At 48.7% G+C, this 22,934-nt stretch overlaps 1 protein-coding gene across 2 annotated transcripts; it reads right to left on the minus strand.

Annotated features, from left to right (window-relative positions):
- Positions 1–1,339: 1,339 nt before the first annotated feature.
- LOC106538365 (uncharacterized) lies at positions 1,340–16,471 on the minus strand. Of its 2 annotated transcripts, none has more exons than XM_087711533.1 (2): positions 16,332–16,471; positions 1,340–2,652 (listed from the first exon to the last, which is right to left on the minus strand). In XM_087711533.1, the coding sequence occupies exons 1-2, from the start codon at positions 16,425–16,427 to the stop codon at positions 1,417–1,419; spliced, it is 1,332 nt and encodes a 443-aa protein (XP_087567659.1). In that variant the 5' UTR covers positions 16,428–16,471; the 3' UTR covers positions 1,340–1,416. The 2 variants fall into 2 exon arrangements, with proteins under 2 accessions (XP_087567659.1, XP_087567660.1); XM_087711534.1 differs by lacking the exon at positions 16,332–16,471 and adding an exon at positions 8,340–8,462.
- Positions 16,472–22,934: the final 6,463 nt, after the last annotated feature.

Genomic DNA, 22,934 nt, shown 5'->3' on the forward strand with positions numbered 1-22,934 from the left:
AACTGAGGCAAGAAAGGTCACCAAATCAAACTCACTTCACAAATGTCTCACTGAACCACGGGAATTTGGGGCTCCATTGTGGTCGTAAGTCGAGGAGTGCCTGTATTTGTAAAAGAGAGGCAGGGCTTCTATTCTAGAAGGTTCTAGCTGCCATCTTGGCTTTTTTTGACCTCTCCTTGCAGAAGCTGCTGAGGACAACTCGAATTTCGGGGGTGGGGGGGTAGCTGTGATTTCCAACTCAGCCCAGCCCAAAGATTGAGGTCCTTGTCAAAAAAAAGAAGGTTCAAAGAAAAGACACAACCAACAACCATCTATTTATTACAAAGGAACCACACATAATAATTCATGAAAATCACAATATACTGGGTTTGGCGAGGGTAATCCGGTTCAATTCATCTCGGGTTTACCACCAATTTTGCCAAGCGAGTCTGGATTGGAGTGGGGGAAATTATGGCTTCTCTCCTAACTCGATTTTCTTCCTCCCCCCCTCCTCATGCATAATAAAAAACAGATCCGTTTCTAAGATTACTTTTTCCTACCTTCCTCTATTCTGGATTCTAGTTAGGTTTAGCGCTATCTGGCTTCGTGGCAGCAGGCAAAACTTGGAATTAGTTTTGTCTCCGGGTACTGTGTCTCCCCGAAAATAAGACAGGGTCTTATTCTCTTTTGACACCACCCCCCGAAATAAGCGCTTGGCCTTATTTTCAGGGGAGGTCTTATTAATTTTGAGGTGCAGGAGGTGGCGAGCGTGGTCACCTCATGGCTGCTGCTGTGTTGAGACATTTTGGGGGGAGGGCTTATTTTAGTGCATGCGCTCAAAAGCCAGATTGGGCTTATTATCCGGGGAGGGATTATTTTCGGGGAAATAGGGTAGCATCTTGGACTCTCTCTCTCCCTTTCTCTCTCTCTCTTTTTCTCTCTCTCTCTCTCTCCATTTCTCTTTCTCTCTCTCTCTCCCTCTTTCTCTCCCTTTCTCTCTTTCATTCTCTCTCTCTCTTTCTTTCTCTCTCTCCCTCTTTCTCTCCCTTTCTCTCTTTCATTCTCTTTCATTCTCTTTCTCCCTCTCTCTCCCTTTCTCTTTCTCTCTCTCTCCCCGTCTCTCCCTTTCTCTCTCCCTTTCTCTCTCTCCCCTTTTCTCTCTTTCTCTCTCCCCCCTCTTTCTCTCTTCCTCTCTCTCTTTCTCTTTCTTTCTCTCTCTCTCTCCCCCTCTCTTTCTCTCTCCCTCTTTCTCTCTCCCTATTTCTGTCTCCCTTTCTCTCTCTCTCACTCTCCCGTTCTCTTTCTTTCTCTCCCTCTCTCCCCGCCTCTCTCTCTCCCTCACTTTCTCTCTTTCTCTCTCTCTCCCTCTCCCTCCCACGCACGCACACACAGAAGGCCTGCTAGTAAATACAACCCATAATCCGCCAACACCGACGGTTATACTTTTAACACCTCCCCGTCTTTGTGGGTCCGTTTGTGGACCACTAAGTGCGCGCTGCAGGTAAAACACCTGCCACAAACCAGACAGGAGTAGGGTTTCTCCCCCGTGTGGATTCTCTGGTGCTGCATGAGGTGTGAGCTCTGGCTGAAGCTTTTCCCACAAGTGCCGCATTTGTAGGGCTTCTCCCCCGTGTGGGTCCGCTCATGCTTCACCACATCCGAACTGGTGGTGAAGCTTTTCCCGCACAGGGAACATTTGTAGGGTTTCTCCCCGGTGTGGATCCTTTTGTGCTTCACAAGATCCGAGCTGGAGCGAAAACTTTTCCCGCAGGCTGGGCATTTGCAAGGTTTCTCGCCCGTGTGCGTCCTCTCGTGCTGCGTGAGGATCATGCTCTGGCTGAAGCACTTCCCGCAGTACGAGCACTTGTAAGGTCTCTCCCCCGTGTGGCTCCGCTGGTGTTTCACAAGGCCCGAATTGGAAGCGAAGCTCTCCCCGCAGGTGAGGCAGGTGTACGGCTTCTCGCCCGTGTGGGTCCTCTCGTGCTGGATCAGGTACGAGCTCCGCTTGAAGCTCTTCTCGCAGAGGGAGCAGTTGTACGGCTTCTCTTCCGTGTGGGTCTTTTTGTGGTTGACAAAGTTGGAGCTGGTTGTGAAACGCTTCCCGCACACGGGACACTGATAGGGCCGTTCCCCCGTGTGGGTCCTCTGATGGGTCATGAGGTGGGCGTTGGAGCAGAAGCTCTTCCCGCAGAGGAAGCACTTGTACGGCTTCTCCGCCGTGTGGAAGCGTTGGTGGACGATCAGGTAGGAGCGCTGGTTGAAGCGCTTCTCGCACACGGTGCACTTGTACGGCTTCTCTCCCGTGTGGATCCTCTCGTGTTTCACGAGATCCGAGCTCTGGTGGAAGCTCCTCCCGCAGTCCGCGCACTTGTAGGGCTTCTCCCCCGAGTGGTTTCGCTTTTGATGGCTGATCAGGCTGGAGATGCTGCAGAAACTCTTCCCGCAATCCGAGCATATGTAAGACGTCCCTTCGACGGATTGGCCGTCTTCCAGCACAGGGATCATGCTTGACAGACCCACCGCTCTGTGCTGGATCTCACAGATCCCTTCCACTTTGTGGAAACCCGAAATGTCGGGGTCCGTTTCCAGGAAGGAAACACACGGTTCAAGGAATCCAGGAGTCGTCATGCCAACCGTTTCCTTGTGGCCGTCCATCGGTCCGCCAGCCGCTCGCTTCGTTAAAAAGAGAACAAAGAAAGATGAGTTAGGTGACTTTCTATTAAAGAGTTTTAATAGATTTTACAAATGTTTCCCCTTCCCCTTCCCTCCCTCTGCCCCAACCCTGCCCCCCCTCCAACCCTCCCTCCCCCCAACCTCCCAGAGCAAAATACAGGGTATAAACATTTAACAATCATACACTAACATAAGCTAACTAACTTTAGCATCCTAACTCCTCTTGTACTTTAACTCCCCTTTTATTAAGCTAACTTTAGATAAATTATAACATTCCTTGCTCATTCATTCATAAGCTAATTGAAATTTCTTAGTCCGATATTTATTTTGAATGTAGTCAATCCATCTTCTCCATTCCAGCTTGTATTTTTCATCTGAATAGTCCTTCAAATATGCTGAGATTTTGGCCATCACTGCTTTTAATGTCCATTCTTGAATAGTAGACAATTCTTCCTTCTTCCAGTACTGCGCCATCAACAATCTTAAGTGACTTTCTAAAAGATTATGTCAAGGTTCCAAGTAATAGATCCATTGCAAGCAAAATCTCAGAGGCAGGTGAATTCCTCCAAGAATACCTTTATTGGAAATATCAGATTGGCACATATCTGCCGAAAACCAACTCTGAAGTTTGTTTGTTTATTGGATTTATATGCCGCCCTTCTCCCAAAGGACTCAGGGCGGCGTACAACATTGAAAAACCACTTATTACAAAAGTTAAAAAGGAAATTAAATAAAGTATCCCAAAACAAACCTAATTAATATTAACAATAACATTTAAAAAATTAGATTAAAGTTAACAATTAAATTAATCATTTGTTTTATTCTGTTCAGGCCAGGCCGGCTTGCTGAAAAAGCCAACTTTTTAGGGCGCGTCGGAAGGACTGGAGGTTTGTCCCTTGGTTTTCACCTAATTAAAAGTAAAGGTTTTCCCCTCAAACCCTCCTGCCAATTACCTCCCTTCGACCGATTAGATCACACAGATTAGGCCTCCTCCGAGTTCCATCCGCCAGTCAGTGTCGACTGGCAACTACGCGGAGGAGAGCCTTTTCAGTAGTAGCTCCGACCCTTTGGAACGATCTCCCCGTGGAGATTCGCACCCTCACCACCGTCCAGACCTTCCGCACAGCCCTCAAGACCTGGCTATCCCGTCAGGCCTGGGGATAAAGATTCTAATCCGTCCCCACCCGAATGATGAATGAATGTTGTGTTCTATTTTTACTTATGTATTGTCTCATGTCTTGTCTTGTATTCCCCTCCCCACAAATTGTAAGCCGCCCTGAGTCCCCTCAGGGAAAAGGGCGGCCTATAAATAATAAACAACAACAACAACAAAAAACCCAAACAATCAGTCACATGGCTTAGGCCATGGTGAAGACAAGACATTGCTCAACCCATAGAAGAAATGGGAGCATGGAAAGCTGTTCTGCCCCCCCTCCGTCCGGTAATGAACGCAGACACAGGCTTAGCTGTTTGCCACTCTTTATTCACAGCAATTATAACCCTGTTGGAGTCCCTAGGGAGTGGGCGGCATACAAATCATATTAAATTTGAAATTTGTTGGCTGAAAGCCCAGATACGACTCACTGGCAAGACGTTGGCAGCAACCCAGACTCCCAACAGATACGGGAACACAAGGCAGACCAGTGAAGGAGTTATCCAGATTACTACGAACGGTTGTGTCCTGCAAAAGGACTCCTCCCAAAGTCTCTTCTTATATACTCTCTTGGGAGCGGCTAAGCCACAACCACCTGGGCTTGATTATCTCTTCTGAGTCTATCTCTGTAACTGCTGCCTCCGTTCTCCGCTCTCCGTTGCCTGGCGTCAGGGAAAAACTCCCTTTGATCTTCCCCACTGTTCCATGCCTCAGGCACCTCCTGGTGGCCAACTAGCCTCTCTGGTCCCTGCTCTGTGTCTGAACCCAGGATCCTCCACATCTTCCATCTCAGACTCATAGGATTCCTCGCCATTGGAGTCCATCGGCAGCTCCAACGGCTCCTGCTGGGTCACAACAGAAAGCAACCCAGAAGGGCCCCTCCCTCGTTCTCTAGAAAGTAAAGGCACACCAGAGGAGACGTGCTTTCAGACTTCCAAGACTCCATAATTGCAACCTTGCAATAAAGGCAGTTTTAAGTACTTGTGGTTTTGGGTTCCTGTCTGGATTACTTTGAAGGCAGGAACAGCATTCCCCGGGAACCCATACAGGTCTAGGATGTTTTTCTGGAGAAATGGCGCAGTGTTTAGAGTGCAGTACTGCAGGCAAATTCTGCTGACTGCCGGCTGCCTGCAATTCGGCACTTCAAATCCCACCAGGCTCAAGGTTGACTCAACCTTCCGAAGTGGATAAAATGAGGCCCCAGATTGTTTGGGGGGGGGGGGGCAATAGGGCTGACTCTGTAACCCGCTTAGAGAGGGCTGTAAAGCACTGTGAAGCAGTAGATAAGCCTAAGTGTTATTGCTATTGTTATTCTCAATCATCCAGGTCACGATGAACAAGAAAAGTACATTTGCCTCTTGAAAAATCACCTTTGGGTCTAGAATGTTTTGTGTTGCCTCACAGAATTTGCCTTCTGGGCGTTCATGATCTTACTTCTTAATTGTTTTTACCTTTTTCAATGTAAAGATCATCTGGAATCAGGCCGCCTCTACATTGTACAGGCAGCCCTCAACTTACAATCATTTGTTTCTCGTGACAAATGACACCGTAAAAAGTGACTGATGACCCTTTTGCACGCTTACAAACGTTGCTGCATTCCTCGAGGGTCGCACAATCAAAATTCAGATGCTTGACAACTGGTATGTACTGATGACCCTTGCAGTGACCACGCAATTACCTTTTGCGACCTTCTGATAAGCGGAGTCAATGTGGCAGCAAGATTCACTTAACCACCATGTCAGTAAGTGAACCAGTGCACTTAAAACTGTGGCAAGAAAGGTCGTACAATGAGGCAAAACTCACTTCACGACCATCTTGCTGAGCAACAGAAAACTTGAGCTCAGGAGTGGTCAGCAGTGAAGGACTAAATTAAGTAAGGTAAAGGTTCCCCTCGCACATATGTGCTAGCCGTTGCTGGCTCTAGGGGGCGGTGCTCATCTCCATTTCAAAGCCGAAGAGCCAGCGCTGTGTGAAGACGTCTCCATGGTCAAGTGGCCGGCATGACTAAACGCCAAAGGCGCACGGAACACTGTTACCTTCCCACCAAAGGTGGTTCCTATTTTTCTACTTGCATTTTTACATGCTTTCGAACTGCTCGGTTGGCAGGAGCTGGGACAAATAACGGGAGCTCCCTCCGTTACGCGACGCTAGGGATTTGAACCGCCGACCTTTCTGATCGACAAGCTCAATGTCATAGCCACTGAGCCACCACGTCCCTAGAAATTAAATAAATACATCTAAAAATGTGGTTATTAGATTTAATAAATACACCTTAAAAAATTGTCGGAGGGGAGAAAAATCCCCCCCCCCCCCGAGCCTGATTTGGATTGGGGACAAGCTCTAAATGCAGTTAAATAAATAAATAAACCCTCCTTTTTCTATTGCACGGAACTCCTGCTCATTCCAAGTAGTTCCTATTATGTGACAAGATAAAAGTGAGCACACGTACAGAAGGGACTATTTTGGTGACTCATCTCTCTTTGATCACCTTCTGAAAGCGAATAAACACTCCCCTTGTTTCTATCATTAGATTTTTTCCCCCCACCTTCTTCCACTAGCTTGAAAGACACCGAGCGATCCAAATAAAGATCTTACTTCCATCCAAAATATCACCTTGGCTATTCAGTTTCTCTACTCCGCAAGACGGCGGAAGAAAAGGGAAAGAGGACTATTGTTATCAATGGATTTATTTATTTCAATGGACTAAGACTCTAACATTCTAGACGTGTTCTCCCAAAGCGTTTCCCTTCCATTTATGTTCCTTCGATAATGCAGAGAGAGAGCTAGATAAGAGCTCCACTTTAAACTGCACAGCTTGGCAAGGGGAAAAAAAACCCAGTCATTTATGATAAATAAAGCACTGGGCCTGTCAAGCATCCTCCCCCCCCCCCGCTTTAGCTTTTGCAGTTGTGCCTTGGAATATAAATTGTTGCTGAAGATATTTGCAGGGGTATTGCCTCCTCTGATCTTTTCAAACACTTGCACATCTGCCTATCCAGCCGGGGGTTTAGCAAGCAGAGTTTGGCTTCTCTTTCCTAAAGTCCGTTCTGGCTCTTTTCATTCAAGGTTGAGAAGCCAAACTGGGTTGACAAGGGGAGGGGGGGTTCCAACCTTGGAGCCCCAATAATGAGCCGAGGTGGCGCAGTGGTTAGGATGCAGTACTGCAGGCCACTTCAGCTGACTGTTATCTGCAGTTCAACGGTTTTAATCTCACCGGCTCAAGGTTGACTCAGCCTTCCATCCTTCCGAGGTGGGTGAAATGAGGACCCAGACTGTGGGGGGCGATATGCTGACTCTGTAAACCGCTTAGAGAGGGCTGAAAGCCCTATGAAGTGGTATATAAGTCTAACTGCTATTGCTATAATGTACCTAAAGGGGCAGAAGTCCCTTCCATTCATACACTGCACCATCAAATCCAGCAAGGCCTTAACCAAACAGGGGAAGGGGGGGGGGTAGAAGAGCTGTCAATCATTCATCTGCCTTTCACTCTTTCTCAGGATCATCACAGCCTCCCAGATGAGGTCAGCTCCAATCCTTAGGTCCAGAAAACCCTCCAAATGTGTGCCGAGTTTTTTTTTCCTCCAAGCAAGCTAGAGATCCCGTCAGAGGGAGCTTGCCCGTTGGCAATATTTCTAACACCTATCCTCTCGTAATCTTGTTTATTTAACAAGGATAACAGAATAACAGAGTTGGAAGGATCCTTGGAGGTCATCTAGTCCACCCCACACCCACTCTGCCCGAGCATGAGACTTTATTATACCATTCCAGACAAATGGCTGTCCAATCTCCGTCAGAAATGGTGTAGGGTTTCCTGCTTGAACAGGGGGTTGGACTAGATGACCTACAAGGTCCCTTCCAACTCTTTCTATTTCTATTCCTATTCTATTCTTGTTAAAAGCCTCCAGTGATGGGGCACAACTTCCAAGGCAAGCCGCTCCCACTGGTTGTTTGTGTTCTCACGGTCAGGAAATGGGTTTTGATTGCTACTCAGATGCATTTCTATGGTTGCTAAGGGTTTTTGCAATTGCAAACAAAACATTGGCAATTGACATGCTTCCATTCCTGGTTCTCTTTGAATCCCCCCCCCCCCCGCTCCGAGCCACTTCGTGAGAGAGAGGAGAACCCAAGGTAAATCTGACAAATAAAATAAAGTAAATATAATAAAACAAAATAAAATAAACGCAGCCCACTTTGCAAAGGTTTGGCTGCAACCCCCCCCCCTCCCCACTTTTTTCCCATGCAAGGAAAGGCTTTGACATCTGTCTGCTTCTGCGGAGCTCAGATCAGGTTTAAGGCAGGGAAGCAAAAGGAGCTTTTATTGGGGGGGGGGAGTGTCCCTCTTCCCCATTTAAAGGGGGCGGGGGAGGAGACCCCTCCCATTCCCCCCCATTGCCCCAGTTCTGCGGCTGCGCTCCCTCCCCTCCCCATCCCATTCCACCCCCTCCTGCCGCTGCCCCCCCCCAACTCCCCAAGCTCCTTTTGTCTGCAAAAACCAGCCTCGGAAAAAAAACGGATCCTCCCCGCTCAACCCCACCTGCAAGGTGCGTCGCGGAAGCCGCTTCGCCGAAAAGCCGCGGCGATCGCAAGTGCCGCCAGGCGGGCCAGCCTCCGCCGGAGCGATGGGAAGGGCGCCGGCGGGGGAGGGGGGGGCGGGGATGTGTGGGGGGGGGGAACGAGAGAAGAGGAAGTGGCGAGGAGGGGGAACGTAAGGGTGAAGGAACAGGAAGTGGCCTTCCCTTTTTATCGCGCCCCCTCCTCCTCGCTCGGGCGTTCGTACGGTCTCTCTAGGAATCGGGGCGGCCATCCCTTTCATGGCCCCCACCACCCTCGCTCGGGCGTTCGTACGGTCTCTCTAGGAATCGGGGTGGCAGGCTCGACTGTCAGCCCTCCCCACTACCACCACGAATGTTCCATTCGGGGATCTGGCAGATGATTTGAACTAATTAAAGGGCGGCGCCGCCTAACAGATACGTTGGACTCCAACACCCATCGTGCTTATAAGTTATGGGCGTTGGAGTTTGCAACTTGCAAGGTGCCAGGCTAGGGAAGGCTTGGCTTCATGGAGGAGAGTGAACGGGGTTTTTATTTGAAGGCACCTGGCTGGATTAGAAGGCTCAGCAGTTTAGAATGGTACTCAGAATGGTATGAATTACTAGAATGAAATAAAATATTGTAAACAAGGTAGTATGTTTTATTTAGGATGTGTGTGAGCTATATTAATACTACTAAACGTGTAAAGTAATTGTGTTAAATGTTGATCTATAAAAATTGAACTTGAAGACATAGGTTGCTAACAGAAAATAGATGGAAAAGAAATAATAAATGGATTTATTTTTTTTTGTTATTAATAATATGTATTTATAACAATTTTTCCCTACTGTTGACAATATACTTGAAGATTGCTTTTTTAACATCCCATAGATCCATCTTATCTTACAACGGTCCTACTTCTTCTTCCCTCCCTCCCTCTTTCCTTCCCTCGTTTCTTCTCTCCTACTCCCCTTCCTTCCCTCCCTCCTTCCCCTTCCCTCCTTCTCTCCTTCCCTCCTTTCTTTTCTCCTTCCTTTCCTCCTTCCTTCCCCCCTTCCTTCTCCTACATTCCCTCCTTCCTTCCCTCCCTTCTTCTCTCCTTCCCTCCTTCCTTCCCTCCTTTCTTCTCTCCTCTCCTTCCTTCCCTCCCTCCTTCCTACCCCCCTTTCTTCTCTCCTTCCTTCCTTCCTCCTCTCCTTTCCCTTCTCTCCTTCCCCTTCCTCCCCTTTACCCTTCCCCTCTTCTTCCCATTCCTCCCCTCTTTCCTACTCTTACATTCCCTCCCATTCTTCCTCTGCCTTTCCCTTTCTCCTATTCCTCTCCTTTCTCCTTTCCTTCCTATCTTTCCTTCTACTCCTCCAGATTTATTTCTAAAGAGAAGGGAAAAAATGATATTGTTTAATGTTAAAAGTTAGAAATGGGAAAATATGAGAAGAAAAGTATATGGCTAAAATTGGAAGTAATGGAAATATAATGTAGAATGAATTATGTTGTTCTGCCGGCTGGATTGAATTCTCAGATTTGGGGTGGTGGTGGTCTGGTTGCACTCCAGAAGGAGGGAGGGGTGCTGATGTGACTGATCTGGGCCTGACATGTATTTGTGGAAATGTTAAAGGGGGAATCTAAACAACACTGTCCACAAAAGAATTTTTTTTTATTATGTAACAAAAATAAAATATATTAAAAAAAACTTGGTATAAAAAATAGAAGGCTCAGCAGTTTGAAAAGCTGGGGATTTGAGTCTTTCCCACCAACATATAATAAACAGAGAATTCAAAAGTTAAAAGCTCCAGGATTCACTTTTGATGCTGTGAGAGGAAAAGTGACCCAGATGATAATGAGGGAGGGGTGGCGGTCACCTTAATTCTTTGCACTCCCTTCCAACCAATAGCGATCAACTGGAGAAGATCACCCGGCAGAAGAATTAAATCAGTGGATCAGCTTGCCTTCAGCAGTTGTGGATGCTCCATTTGTCCAATTCTATTTGTGGAGGCTTTGGACCAGAGATACGAGAGCCAGCTAGTCTTCATAGGCGCCGGAGCACCAGAAAACAGCCTGAAAACAACCTGAAAAACAGCCTGAAAATGGCTGAGAAAACGGCCTAAAAAACAGACATGTGTGCACCAGCCAGCTGGTCTTCGGGGTTCCAGTGCTCCGATGCAAAGACCAGCGGGCCAGCGCACGCACGCACACCAGCCAGCTGGTATTTGGGTTTCCGCCGTGCACGCATGTTCTGTTTTGGGCACTCAGTGCCGAAAAGGTTTGCCCTCCCTGGTGTAGTGTCGCCTTCTTGAGCACGGGGTTGGACTAGATGACCTCCAAGATCCCTTCCAATCCTGTTGTTCTTGTTTCTAGCGATCTATCTCTCAGTTCCTTGTGAGCCAGACAATTTAGCACCCGAGATCCTGTTTCTCTCTTGAAATGTATGAAGACGATTCGCTTCTCATCCAAGAAGCTTGGATGGGGAATGAAAAGATTGATACTCCTTTCCAGACAGCTGGTCATTTGCATTCTTTTTAGAGAGTCGTTGAGGCCCCTTGGAGGTTCATCTGTGACCTCGGGGGTCTCCTGAGTGGTGCAAATGGGCGTGGAGCCATCTTGGCTGCAGGTCACAGGTCAGAAAACACCCTGCACCCAGGAAGGCTCCACACCCATTTTCACTACTCAGGAGACCCCCGAGGTCACAGATGAACCTCCAAGTGGCCTCAACGACTCTCTAAAAATAATGCAAATGACCAGCTGCCTGCAAGGAGTATAAATCCTTCCATTCCCCACCAGCCAGTCAAGACTGAAGATGCTTCTTGGATGAGATGCGAAATGTCCTCAAAGAAAAACCAGAAAGTCCAGTTGCCTCCTGGGAAAAAGAGTCCCTTTGGGACCCTGTCCCTGCACATTTATGTATTGTATTTCCACCTTCCCATTTCTATGTGTATCCACAGAGGTGTGTATCCACATGTTGTTAAGGGTGAGAGGTGAACTGTACATGCTCGGAAGACCGAAATCTTTTTGTTTTGTTTTAAACAAAAGGACACACGCACACAGGTGGAGATAAGGTATAATAGAAGCTAAAACTGAATTTAAAAAGGGAGAACATCTTGATTAAAATATATATATATACAAAGCAAACATTACCGAGGCAAAAACACTGCAAAACTTGTCTTTTTGTCAGCCGTCCTAAGGCAAGGGTTCCCCTACCTCTGGGCTGCCTCCCGCCACCAGGCCGTAGGTCAATTGCGACCATCCCCGTGAGTGGCCGGCTGGTGGGCATGCCTCTGAGTGTGCGAACAGCCCCACACACAGGAGCTTCATCACAGGAGCCTGCAGCCACACTCGCCTGAGTGTTGGCACTGTCACTGGTGCACATTAATTAATTTAATTACCTTTAAAGCCCTACATGGCTTAGGACCCGGATATCTCCTGCCACACACCTCCCAACGACCGATAAGATCACATAGGGTGGGCCTTCTCCAGGTGCCGTCGACCAGACAATGTCGGCTGGCAGCTCCCCAGGGGAGGGCCTTCTCTGTAGCCGCTCCGACCCTATGGAACGACCTACCCCCAGAGATCCGGATCCTTCCCACGCTCACGGCCTTCCGAAAGGCTACCAAAACCTGGCTATTCCGGCAGGCCTGTGGCTGTTGACCTCATGAATGAGGTCCAGCCCCGCTTAGATTGAGTGCATGAAATGATCTTTTAATCTGTTTTTCTCTGTTTTTTTTTAAATTCTTTATTTCTTTTAAAAATGTATTTCTGTAAGCCGCCCAGAGTCCTTTGAGATTGGGCGGCCTATAAATTTATTAAATACCTAAATACCTAAATACACACTTGTGCTTGCCTCTCTCACCAAATCATCCTGTCTTCTCCCTCCTCCCTCCCTCCTGCTCCAGCCCGCCAGAAAGGCTGGGAAACTCTGTCCTAATGGGAGACCTTTTCTGCTGGTGCCTTGAGAGTTACCGATTCTTCTTCCTTTGAGCCCTGAGATTCACAGCCATCTTTGCTAGTTAATGAAGGCCAGTTTTTGGATGAAGGTAGCCTTTGGATGTAACCATCCATCCATACATATTTGCTATTGACACGCTTTGTTATTGACAACCAACCAGCCCCAAGTCAGACCATTAATGTCCAGGAGTCCCTAAACGGATCCTCTTTCCTTGGGTAGCTACTGCACCATCTCCACCAAATGAGTCTTCTCGTGTTTCGTCAATTTCGACTTCTGCGTGTAGCTCTTTCCACAAGCCGAGCACTGGTAGGGCTTCTCGCCGGTGTGAGTTCTCGAGTGAAGCGTAAGCCCCGAGCTCTGGCTGAAACTCTTTCCGCAGGCCAGACACGTGTAGGGCCGCTCTCCGGTGTGGGTCCTCTCGTGCTTGATAAGGCCTGAGTGGTGCCGGAAGCTCCGCCCGCAGACCGAACACTTGTAGGGCTTCTCCCCGGTGTGGGTCCTCTCATGAGCAATCAGAGTCGAGTGGTGGCTGAAGGAGCGGCCGCACTCCGGGCAGGTGTAGGGTTTCTCTCCGGTGTGGGTGATCTCGTGCCTCACGAGATCGGAGCTCCGAAGGAAGGCCTTCCCACAGTCTGAACACCGGAAGGGTTTGACTCCTGTGTGCGTTTTCTCGTGCAAGATCAGATTGGACCTTTGGCTGAAGCTTTTCCCACAGTCGCCGCAGGTGTAAGGTCTCTCCCCAGTATGGATTCGCTTGTGGAACCGAAAAGCTGAGCTTTTATGGAAGCTCTTCCCACAAGTGGGGCACTGATAGGGCTTCTCCCCCGCTGAAACCTGCTCTTCCAAGGTGGAAAGGCCTCCCCTTGGAGGATATCTTTGCCCGCTGCTCATGGAAGGACACAACTCCTCCCCAGAGTGGATCCTCTCCTGTTTCATCAGGCCGGAGTAGAGAGTAACGTTTTCCCCACAGGTTAAACACCTGTAAAGCTCCTCTCCTCGATCCAAACTTCCCCGCTTCGTAAGAACCAAGTCCTTCCCGCAATCCGAACATCCTGAAGGCTCGCCCCCACATTCGGCTGGGCTTAAACCGTGATGGGAATTTTTCCCAAAGCTCAGACAGCTGGAGGATTGCTCGCCCTTGAGGATACGTTGAAGGTTAGGGAAGAGCCCCCTCTGGCTGGGGGTGGCCACAGAGTCTAAGGACTTACAACATTTGGTGTCTATTAAGACACCTGGACGGCGGCCCAGCTTATTCTCCTCCCTCCTGCAGGGCTCCAGATTTTCCAAGGCGGACCTGGGTTGCATGTGAGTTGTGGGTCCGTCCTCTCGTGAAACAGAGATCTTGGCTTTTTGAACTGGTCTGCTCTTACGCTTTCCGTTTTTCCAGGAAATGCTTCTCCCTCTTCCAGGCAGTGTCTGGACAGCCTCTGCATGCCTTTCAGTTCCCGCAGGAGAGATCTCTCGCTCACCAGATTCCTCACCGTCTCCTAAAAAGGAGACAAAAGATAAATCCATGCTGTTATTCTGTTCTATTCTGTTGTGGCCCAGCAGGAGCTGTTGGAGCTGCCACCCGACTCCGACAGCGAGGGGCCCTATGAGTTGGCCTTGGAGGATGTGGAGGACCCTGGACAGGGTTCCGATTCCAAGCAGGGTGCAGAGAGACTGGTTGGCCACCAGGTGGCACCTGAGCCTTGGACCAGGAGACAAGGGAGAGTGATCCAGAAACCAGCAGTGAGTTGTTCCTGGATGTACGCCATCAAAGAGCTACTCGGCGTCAAGAACAATTACGCAATTACAGGAGGTAATTGCGCTCAGCTGGTGGTCATTAGGCTCCTCTCCAGACTATAAAAGCTACTTGTGCACACGGCCCTCTTTGTAGAAGTCAATGCAGGATTGAATGTTGGAGGACATTATTGTAGGATTGAATGTCGGAGGACATTACTATGAGCTTGGCAGGCTGGATTGCTGCCAAGCCTTATCTGTGTTTATTGCTGCCTGAGTTTGAGTTGCTGCCAAGGTCCTTATCTGTTTGTTCTGCTTGGCTTTCAGCCACCGAGGTTTTGGTCTTGCTATTAAAATACATTCCAGTTAAGCTTGTCTTGGCATTCATTACTGGATGGAGGAGGGGGTCAGAACACTATTCTATATTCAAGTGATCATCCACTACTAGAAGAGTCCAATCAAAAGAAACATGTCAAGGGATCAATACTTGATTCTTAGGGTGTTAACTTCCTCAATCGTCACTGTATAAAATGTGTGCTTGTGCATTGTTCGGGGTCTGTCGGCGCTTTTCAGGCTGGGACCCTTTTACTGGAATACTCCAATAAAAGAATCTGAAAAATTTGATTCCTAGTGTCTGGTGGTCTCTATTGGCTTTGGCGCCAGGCTGGGACCCAATTGGGGTGCAACACCACCTCTGCCACAGAAGCTCTTGGGTTGGTTCCACCACAAAACCGCGTTCGACTAAAGCGCGCTCGATGAAACCACGTAGCTGACGTCATCACAGGGCGACAACAGCGCGGAGACAGAAGCATGCTGTAAACGCTAAACCTAAAATTAAGCCCTAAACCTAAACCTAACCCCCCTAAACTTAATCCTAAACCTAACCCTAAACCTAACCCTTAACCTAACTCTAAACCTAACCCTAAACCTAACCTTAAACCTAACCCTTAACCTAACCCTAAACCTAATCCTAAACCTAATCCTAACCCTTAACCTAAACCTAACCCTAACCCTTAACCTAACTCTAAACCTAACCCTAACCCTTAACCTAACCCTAAACCTAATCCTAAAACTAACCCTAAACCTAACCCTTACCTTAAGTTGAATTGGCTTGCTTTCAAAGCGCTATTTAAAGCGCCCTTCTTTCTCCGCGCTCGCTGTTGTCGCCCTGTTGATGACGTCAGCGACGCGGTTTAATCGGGCGTGCTTTAGTCGTGCCACGCTTGGGGGACTCTGGGCCTGTCTATCCCTCTCTTGACCCAACCTACCTCACAAAGTTTTTGCTATGAGGGAACTGGAAGTAGCATTACAAACGCTTGCGTGTCTGGGGATGTTTTGCTTACTCAGCAAAATATTTTCAGTGGCAAAACCATTTTTCCTGTTCTTTAATGTTGTCGTTTAAATGGACTCCAGAGGATGGCAGAGGACAGGAAGGCCTGGAGGAACATTGCTCATGGGGTCGCGATGGGTGGGACATGACTTCACAACTAACAACAACACTGTTGTTGTTTTTCTCTTAAGGTTTTATCTGCCTCTGGCTTATTTTAAAGTGCCCTGGCTTTTCGCAATCGCGCTTAGACTTATATACCGCTTCACAGTACTTTTACAGCCCTCTCTAAGCAGTTTACAGAGTCAGTGTCAGGCCTGCAGTTATATCCTTTTTAGGATCTTTGGCCTGCCACACTCTCTCTTATTTCATTATGCTGTTTCATTAGTGCAGGAGTTGGGAAGGGGGAATAGAAAGGAGTAGAATTGTGGAATGTGTTGTTGTCATTCTTTTCTAGAAGCCCAAGGTCATCTTTTGTCTCCGCACCTCTGCACCTGACCGGAACCAGCTGGGTGGAGATGCCAGCGTGGCCGAAGAAGATTGGACCAAGTGATGGATTTGTGGGTGTGGGGACAAGATCATGAACTTTCAACTGGGTGGGAACCCTAGGTAACTTCCAGAATTGGGATTCCACAGTTCGTTGCCAACATGTCTGTCTTGTTAAATTGGAACTTTAAGGATAGCTCTGCCTTGGACTCTGATTTAATTCTGCATGATACTTGGAACGCTGACAGTCAGCCTATTGCCCCTCCCCCCCCCCAACAGCCTGGGTCCTCATTTTACCCACCTCGGAAGGATGGAAGGCTGAGTCAACCTTGAGCCTGGTGAGACTCGATCTGCCCAATTGCAGGCAGCCAGCAGTCAGCAGAAGTAGCCTGCAGTACTGCACTCTAACCACTGTGCCACCGCATCTCTATTCAGAGATTTAGACATACTGGAAACCAATCATGTATATATCAATCAGATCAGCCTTTCCCAATATGTCATCAGGCTAGGCTCTCACGTACCACAGTAATGCCTGCCTTCCACGCTGTGATCTTGCTCATCATTGCTAAGTTGTCTCGGCTGTGAATCAAAGAGGACGGGTCTGGCCTTGGGGACATTGCGAGATGTGTCTTTAAATGGACCCGACACCTGAAATGGAGGAAGAAACCAAAGCAAATAAAGAAAGAGTGCAGAGAAGAGCAACAAAGATGATGAGGGGACTGGAGCAGTGGTGGGTTTCAAAAATTTTTAGAATCTCTTCTCTAGGTGTGGCCTGCTTTGTGGGAGTGGAACTGCAGGCCATGTGACTGGGTGGGAGTGGCTTGCCAGCCATGTGACTGGGTGGGCATGGCCAACTTGTAAAATGTGATGAAACTCACTTAACAACACTCTTGCTTAGCAACCAAAATGTTGGCTCAGGAACTCTGGCATTGAAGCACGCAAGTTTTAACCCTGTCAAGTTACAAGACCCTTGCACCCCTAACCTTTTAGAGAAAAAAAATCCAGGGGTGTTCAAACTTGACAGCTTTAAGACTTGTGGACTTCAACTCCCAGAATTCCTCCTCTCGCTCTTCATCTTAATGATATGCGGATGGACGGGGGGAGGGAGCTGGAACCGGTTCTAAACAGCACTATAGATTTATGGAACCTCTTCTATAGAAGAGGTTAGAACTGGCAGGAACCCACCCCTGGACTGGAGGCTAAAACATATGAAGAACGGTTGCAGGAAGTGGGTATGTCTAGTTTAATGGGGGGAAAAGTGGGGGAGAAGTGCGCCATGAAAAGGGGTCTGAATATTGGGGGCAATGCTCTCAGAGTCAACCTGATACTCCATATGCCGACTTTGCTTGTCAGAAGGTCACAAAAGGGGACACTGCCGGTTGCCAAGCCTCTGGATTTTGATCACATGTGTCCATGGCGATGCTGCAACAGTGGTAAGTGTGGAAAAGGGTCATAAGTCCCTTTTTTGCAGTGCCGTGGTAATGGTTAGGTGGAGGACTTCCTGTAATACTTCAAACGATCAGCGCGACCAATATTTCTCATGCGCATGATGGAGTTAAAATACATGCAGATGTAAATCCGAGGAGTGGATTGGGTTAAACTGTGGAACCCCTTTCCCTCCTCACAACTTCTTGCCCAGGGGTGGGCTCGGCTGAGGGTTCGCGGGGGTTTGGGGGAGAACCTCTAGCTAAGATTCTGTACAGTTCGGAGAACCTCCAAATCCCACTCCTGGCTGGCCGCACCCACCCCTACCCTCCCAGGAGTCCCCTCCTGGGCAGTTTGGGATGCAGGTAAGTGCAGGGCATGTGAGGAGACTCAGGGATGACAAAAACAGGCCTACCGGAAGTTCAAGAAGGCCGCAAACGGGCCCATTTCTGGCTTCCTTTCGTCCTCCTGGAGGCTCGAGGAAAATGTCCGGGGAGGGCAAAAACTTCCCCCCTCCTGCTGTGGTGCAGGAGACCAACTAGGCCACGCCCACCATGGCCACACCCACCCAGCAACCGGGCAGAGAACCCCTTGCTAAAATTTTTGAAGCCCACCCACCCCTGCTCTCGCTCTCACCTCGTCTTTGGGATTCGGGTCCTCCCTTTGGAGGAACTCCTCGGCCAGGTGCACCGCTTGGGCACAAGTCTCTGCCCCGCTCTCTTGGACCCAGCGCTGCATCCCTTGGGGCAGGATGGCCAGGAACTGCTCCAGGATCACCAGCTCCAAGATCTGCTCCTTGGTGTGCCTCTCCGGCTTCAGCCAGCGATGGCAGAAGTCTCGAAGTTGGATGCAAGCCTCGCGGGGGCCCTCAGCTTCCTTGTAGCAAAATTGCCGAAAACGTTGACGTGGCCACTCCTGGCAGCTGGCTTCCCCACACAAGATGGCCGCCTTCCTTTTCCCATCAGTCTCCTGGGCCCTGAGGTTGCCATTGGCCTTCTTGGCTTCTCTGGGGCCAGGTGGCCGTCTGCTTCCTCCCCAACGAGCCTCTTTCACCCACTTCAAATCATCCCCAAAAGCTTTGAGGTCCTCCTGCAGTGCGGGGGGCTCTGACAGCTGTGGTTTGCTCCGGTTAGATAAAAGGCCCTGTTTCCTTTTTGGGGATCCCTGCCACTGCAGTACAGGAATTTGGGGTATCTCTTCCCCTGGCTCAATCTTAATCTGTGTGTCCAAGTGGTTGGAACTGGGATACGTTTTTGGGCCTAGTCCCAATTCCTCCATCGGTTCTTCCTTGTCGAGTCCCTCTTGCAGCTTATCGTTCATTTTTGTTTTGGGTGAGGTGAATTTTTGGCTCAAGGCTGAGTTGGCTCTTCCTCTCCGTAGCAGCCAGCATCACAAAAAAACATTATCTCCAACTTTTGGTCTTGCGATGGGTCATCTGTACAAGTTTTAGGTCAAGCTAATGAGTCTCCTACAGGTGATACCTTGGGCTGAGGATCTCTCCTGGAAAGAGACATAACGTGCTAAATTTAGTGTGTTGCGCAAACCCAGCACATTGTGGGCAATTCAACAACCCATTATTAAATAACCGTCGCTTAGTAGAGTGTGTGAAACCAGTTATCACAAGGATTTTATTCTCCAATTTCCAGTTCACACCTAAAGCACTTTTCCCTCACAAAAAGGCAAAAGAGATTTCATTCCAAGTGGCATCTTCCAAAGAAATCAGCGCGGCCAGGACAAAAAGAAATTCCTAAATTTGATTGGATTGCATAGGCATAGGCATAGGCATAGGCATAGGCATAGGCATAGGAATAGGAATAGGAATAGGAATAGGAATAGGAATAGGAATAGGAATAGGAATAGGAATAGGAATAAGTTTATTTATAGGCCGCCCTTTTCCCTGAGGAGACTCAGGGCGGCTAACAACTTATATGGGAGGGGGATACATACAGTAACATATAACATAACACGTAATTAAAAGAATAAACAACATTCATTCAGCATTCGGGTGGGGGCGAATCAAATCTTTACCCCCAGGCCTGACGGGATAGCCAGTTCTTGAGGGCTGCGCGGAAGGTCTGAAGGGTGGTGAGGGTACGAATCTCCACGGGGAGATCGTTCCAAAGGGAACATTAGAAACCTAACGTCAAATTAATTAAATATGATTAATAGAATTAGTCCCCTCCCCTGGCAGAATAAATCACTGTCGTCCATCTCTGTCATGTCGAAAAGCAAAATTGGACGACAAATCTTGGCAGGGAGGGAGGGGGGAAATTCCGTAAGGCAGCTGTGGTGCCCAGAGATGGCACTTCACTATTGTCCTGTAAAATCTACAGGGCGCAAGACGGAGAGAGTTGGGAACTAAGACCCCTTGTTCTATTTTTCAAGACGGTATCTGTTCTGACCCCCTCCTCCGTCCAGTCACGAAAGCCAAGACAAGCTTAACTAGAATGTACTTTTAATAGCAAGAAGCCAAAATTTCGGTGGCTGAAAGCCAAGCAAACAAACAGATAAGGACCTTGGCAGCAAGGCCGACAAACCGTGGCGGCAACTCAGACAAACCTTGGCAGCAATCCAGCCTGCCAAGTTAGTTACGTTCTCTTTAGTTAAAGCGTTGACTTCTGCAAGAGGGGTGTGTCACAAGCAGTCTTTTTTATAGTCTGGAGAGGAGCCTAATGACCACCAGCTGAGTGCAATTACCTCCTGTAATTGCGTAATTGTTCTTGATGCTGAGTAGCTCTTTGATGGCGTGCATCCAGGAACAACTCACTGCTGGTTTCTGGATCACTCTCCCTTGTCTCCTCCCCACTGGTGCAAGGCGCAGGCGCCACCTGGTGGCCAAACAATCTCTCTGCGCCCTGCTCGGAGTCGGAACCCTGTCCAGGGTCCTCCACATCCTCCAGGGCCGACTCATGGGACCCTCGCTGTCGGAGTCTGGTGGCAGCTCCAATGGCTCCTGCTGGGCCACAACACTGTCCCTTAAATTTGGGTTCTCTTATCCCATATAATCAGGGGATTGAAAAATGTTAGCAACTGATTGTCTGCCCAGTTGTTGCGTGGGCATGGCCTACTTGGCCTCCTACACCATGGTAGAAGGGGACATCTTTGCCCTCCCCAGGCTCCGTGTCCTCAAGCCTCCAGGAGAGTGAAAACGGCCTCCCCCAAGCTCCGAAGGCCCCCAGAGGCCATAAACGGGCCGTTTCCGGATTTCTGGGAGACCCATTTTTTGCCCTCCCAGAGCATCCACACAGGCCCTGCACTTACCTGGCATGATGGGCCGCGTGGAGACTCCTGGGAGCAAAAATGGGCCATGAGGGGTGGGGGCACACCCAGTAGTGGGATTTAAATAATAATTCCCTGCCCTAATGATTTTTTCCAACAACTATTCATCAAACTGCTCAGAAAGTTAACAGTCTCCCAAAGTGGCACAAACTGGCTGGATCCCACCGCTGGGCACACACGAACCCACCCAGTGCCCCATATTGGGCCTACTACGCCTCCCTGCAGCCTCCTGGGACCATAAAATGGCCTGCGGAGGGGGATTTGCACACGCCTCACCCCCCACGCATGCACAGCAAAGACCCGAAAATCAGCTGGCGGGAGGTGCGTGAACATATGCGGTGGAGCTGAGCTGGGGCAGTGGCTCATGTGCCCCGAGAGGCTCTGCGTGCCACATCACAACCCTATGCTATTCAGATATGAAAACAACGATGGCTTTAATAGTAACCCAGTGAAGGGGATTAGTAATAAGGATATACTGAATTGCTGTGGCCCAGCAGGAGCCGTTGGAGCTGCCACCAGACTCCGACAGCGAGGGGCCCTATGAGTCAGCTCTGGAGGATGTGGAGGACCCTGGACAGGGTGCCGACTCTGAGCAGGGCGCAGAGAGGCTGGTTGGCCACCAGGAGGCGCCTGAGCCTTGGACCAGTGGGAAGGAGACAAGGGAGTGTGATCCTGAAGTCCTGCATTGGAGCAGTGGGGAGGAGCCAAGGGAGTTCAACGGGCAGATCGACGTAGAGAGCAGCTACGCAGTTACCAAAGATAATTGGACCCAAGTGATTGTAATTAGGCTCCTCTCAAGATAGTATTTAAAGAGAGACTGGGAGGAGCCTGGTTTTGCAGGATTCAACGTCATTCCTAACGCTGGAGAAGCTGTTATCTGTCAAAGTCTGAGTTGCTGCCAAAGTTCTTATCTGTTTGTTATGCTTGGCTTTCAGCCACCGAGGTTTTGGTTTCTTGCTAATAAAGTGCTGTGACATTCCAGTGAAGCTTGTCTCGGCATTTGTTACTGGACGGAGGAGGGGGTCAGAACACTGAATAATATTATCCCAGATGATGCCTTTGTATACTTGCATGCTGTGAATATTTGTTTCCTGTAACCCATATATGTTATGCCTTTTGTTATGCCTGTTGTGCCCTTTGTAATTGTAACACAAATATGCCACATTAGACCCTGATATTTGTATTTCCTGCAACTAAGGAAAAATGCTGATATAATGACTGTAAGGTGTTGTAGAAGGGAAAAAAATAATTTTAAAAAATCTGCTAAAGGAAAAATGCTGTTATTGGGGTCTGTAAAGTACCTGGCATTTGTCAAAACATATGCCTCACCTTTGATCTGTCCCCCTTCTGCATAAGGTCTTATCTCACCTGCATATCTGCCCCCGCTCTGCCTAAGAACATATCTCACCTTTGATCTGTCCCCCCTTCACAACAGGGGGCCAAATGGCCAATCAGAGGGAAGAGATAAGGCAGATAAGTCTAATGGAGGGGTATTGTATCATTTTGCAGGAATATACAAAACCAATAAGGAAGCCAGGATGTTATCTTATGACATTTCTAACTGTATAAAAAGGAGCTATGCCTTCTCTTCCCTGCATGGATCTTACATGTGTTTGGAAGAGTTAGCAATAGCAATAGCAATAGCGGTTAGACTTATATACCGCTTCATAGGGCTTTCAGCCCTCTCTAAACGGTTAGCATATTGCCCCCAACAATCCGGGTCCTCATTTTACCCACCTCGGAAGGATGGAAGGCTGAGTCAACCCTGAGCCGGTGAGATTTGAACCGCCGAACTGCAGCTAACAGTCAGCTGAAGTGGCTGCAGTACTGCACTCTAACCACTGCGCCACCTCGGCTCTTTGACCATTTAACCTTGATCAAGATTAAATGCTATGTTATTCAAGCCTCCTTTTAAGTTTCTTGTTTGGCATTTATGAGCTTAAGTGTATTGGACTTTACACCAGGAAAACTGCTACTCCTATTATCCACAAATGTCTACAGTGGGGAGGGCGGGGGGTGGCGGGGAAGCGTGACAATATTTTAAAACCACAAACTCCAACCCTAACACAAAACAACAATAGCACCATGATGAGTTCAAGCATAACAGGAAGGTGCACACCATCAAGAAAAGGTTGCATCCTATTGTTAATTGTGAACTTCCAGGCAAAAGACTAAATAAATCAGAATATACTTTCCCAATCCTTCGCAAGCAAACCCTCCATCAGTCCCCATCTTCCAGAGCTCAGGACCCTGCAGTGGGTGCACAAACTCCATATAGGGCATCGCTTCTACCCAACCACAACTCCCATTATCTCCAGTCAGCACAATGATGGGAGCTGCAATCCAGCTCTTCAGGATCAGGAGTGTGGCTTGGGCAAAAATGCGACATGCCAGGCTGCAGGCAGGCAAAGATTGATTGT

The sequence above is a fragment of the Thamnophis sirtalis genome, unplaced genomic scaffold (assembly GCF_051295495.1).
Source record: "Thamnophis sirtalis isolate CommonGarterSnake01/CBP01778 unplaced genomic scaffold, rThaSir2_p1.2 scaffold_3, whole genome shotgun sequence".
NCBI classification, from domain to species: Eukaryota; Metazoa; Chordata; class Lepidosauria; order Squamata; family Natricidae; genus Thamnophis; species Thamnophis sirtalis.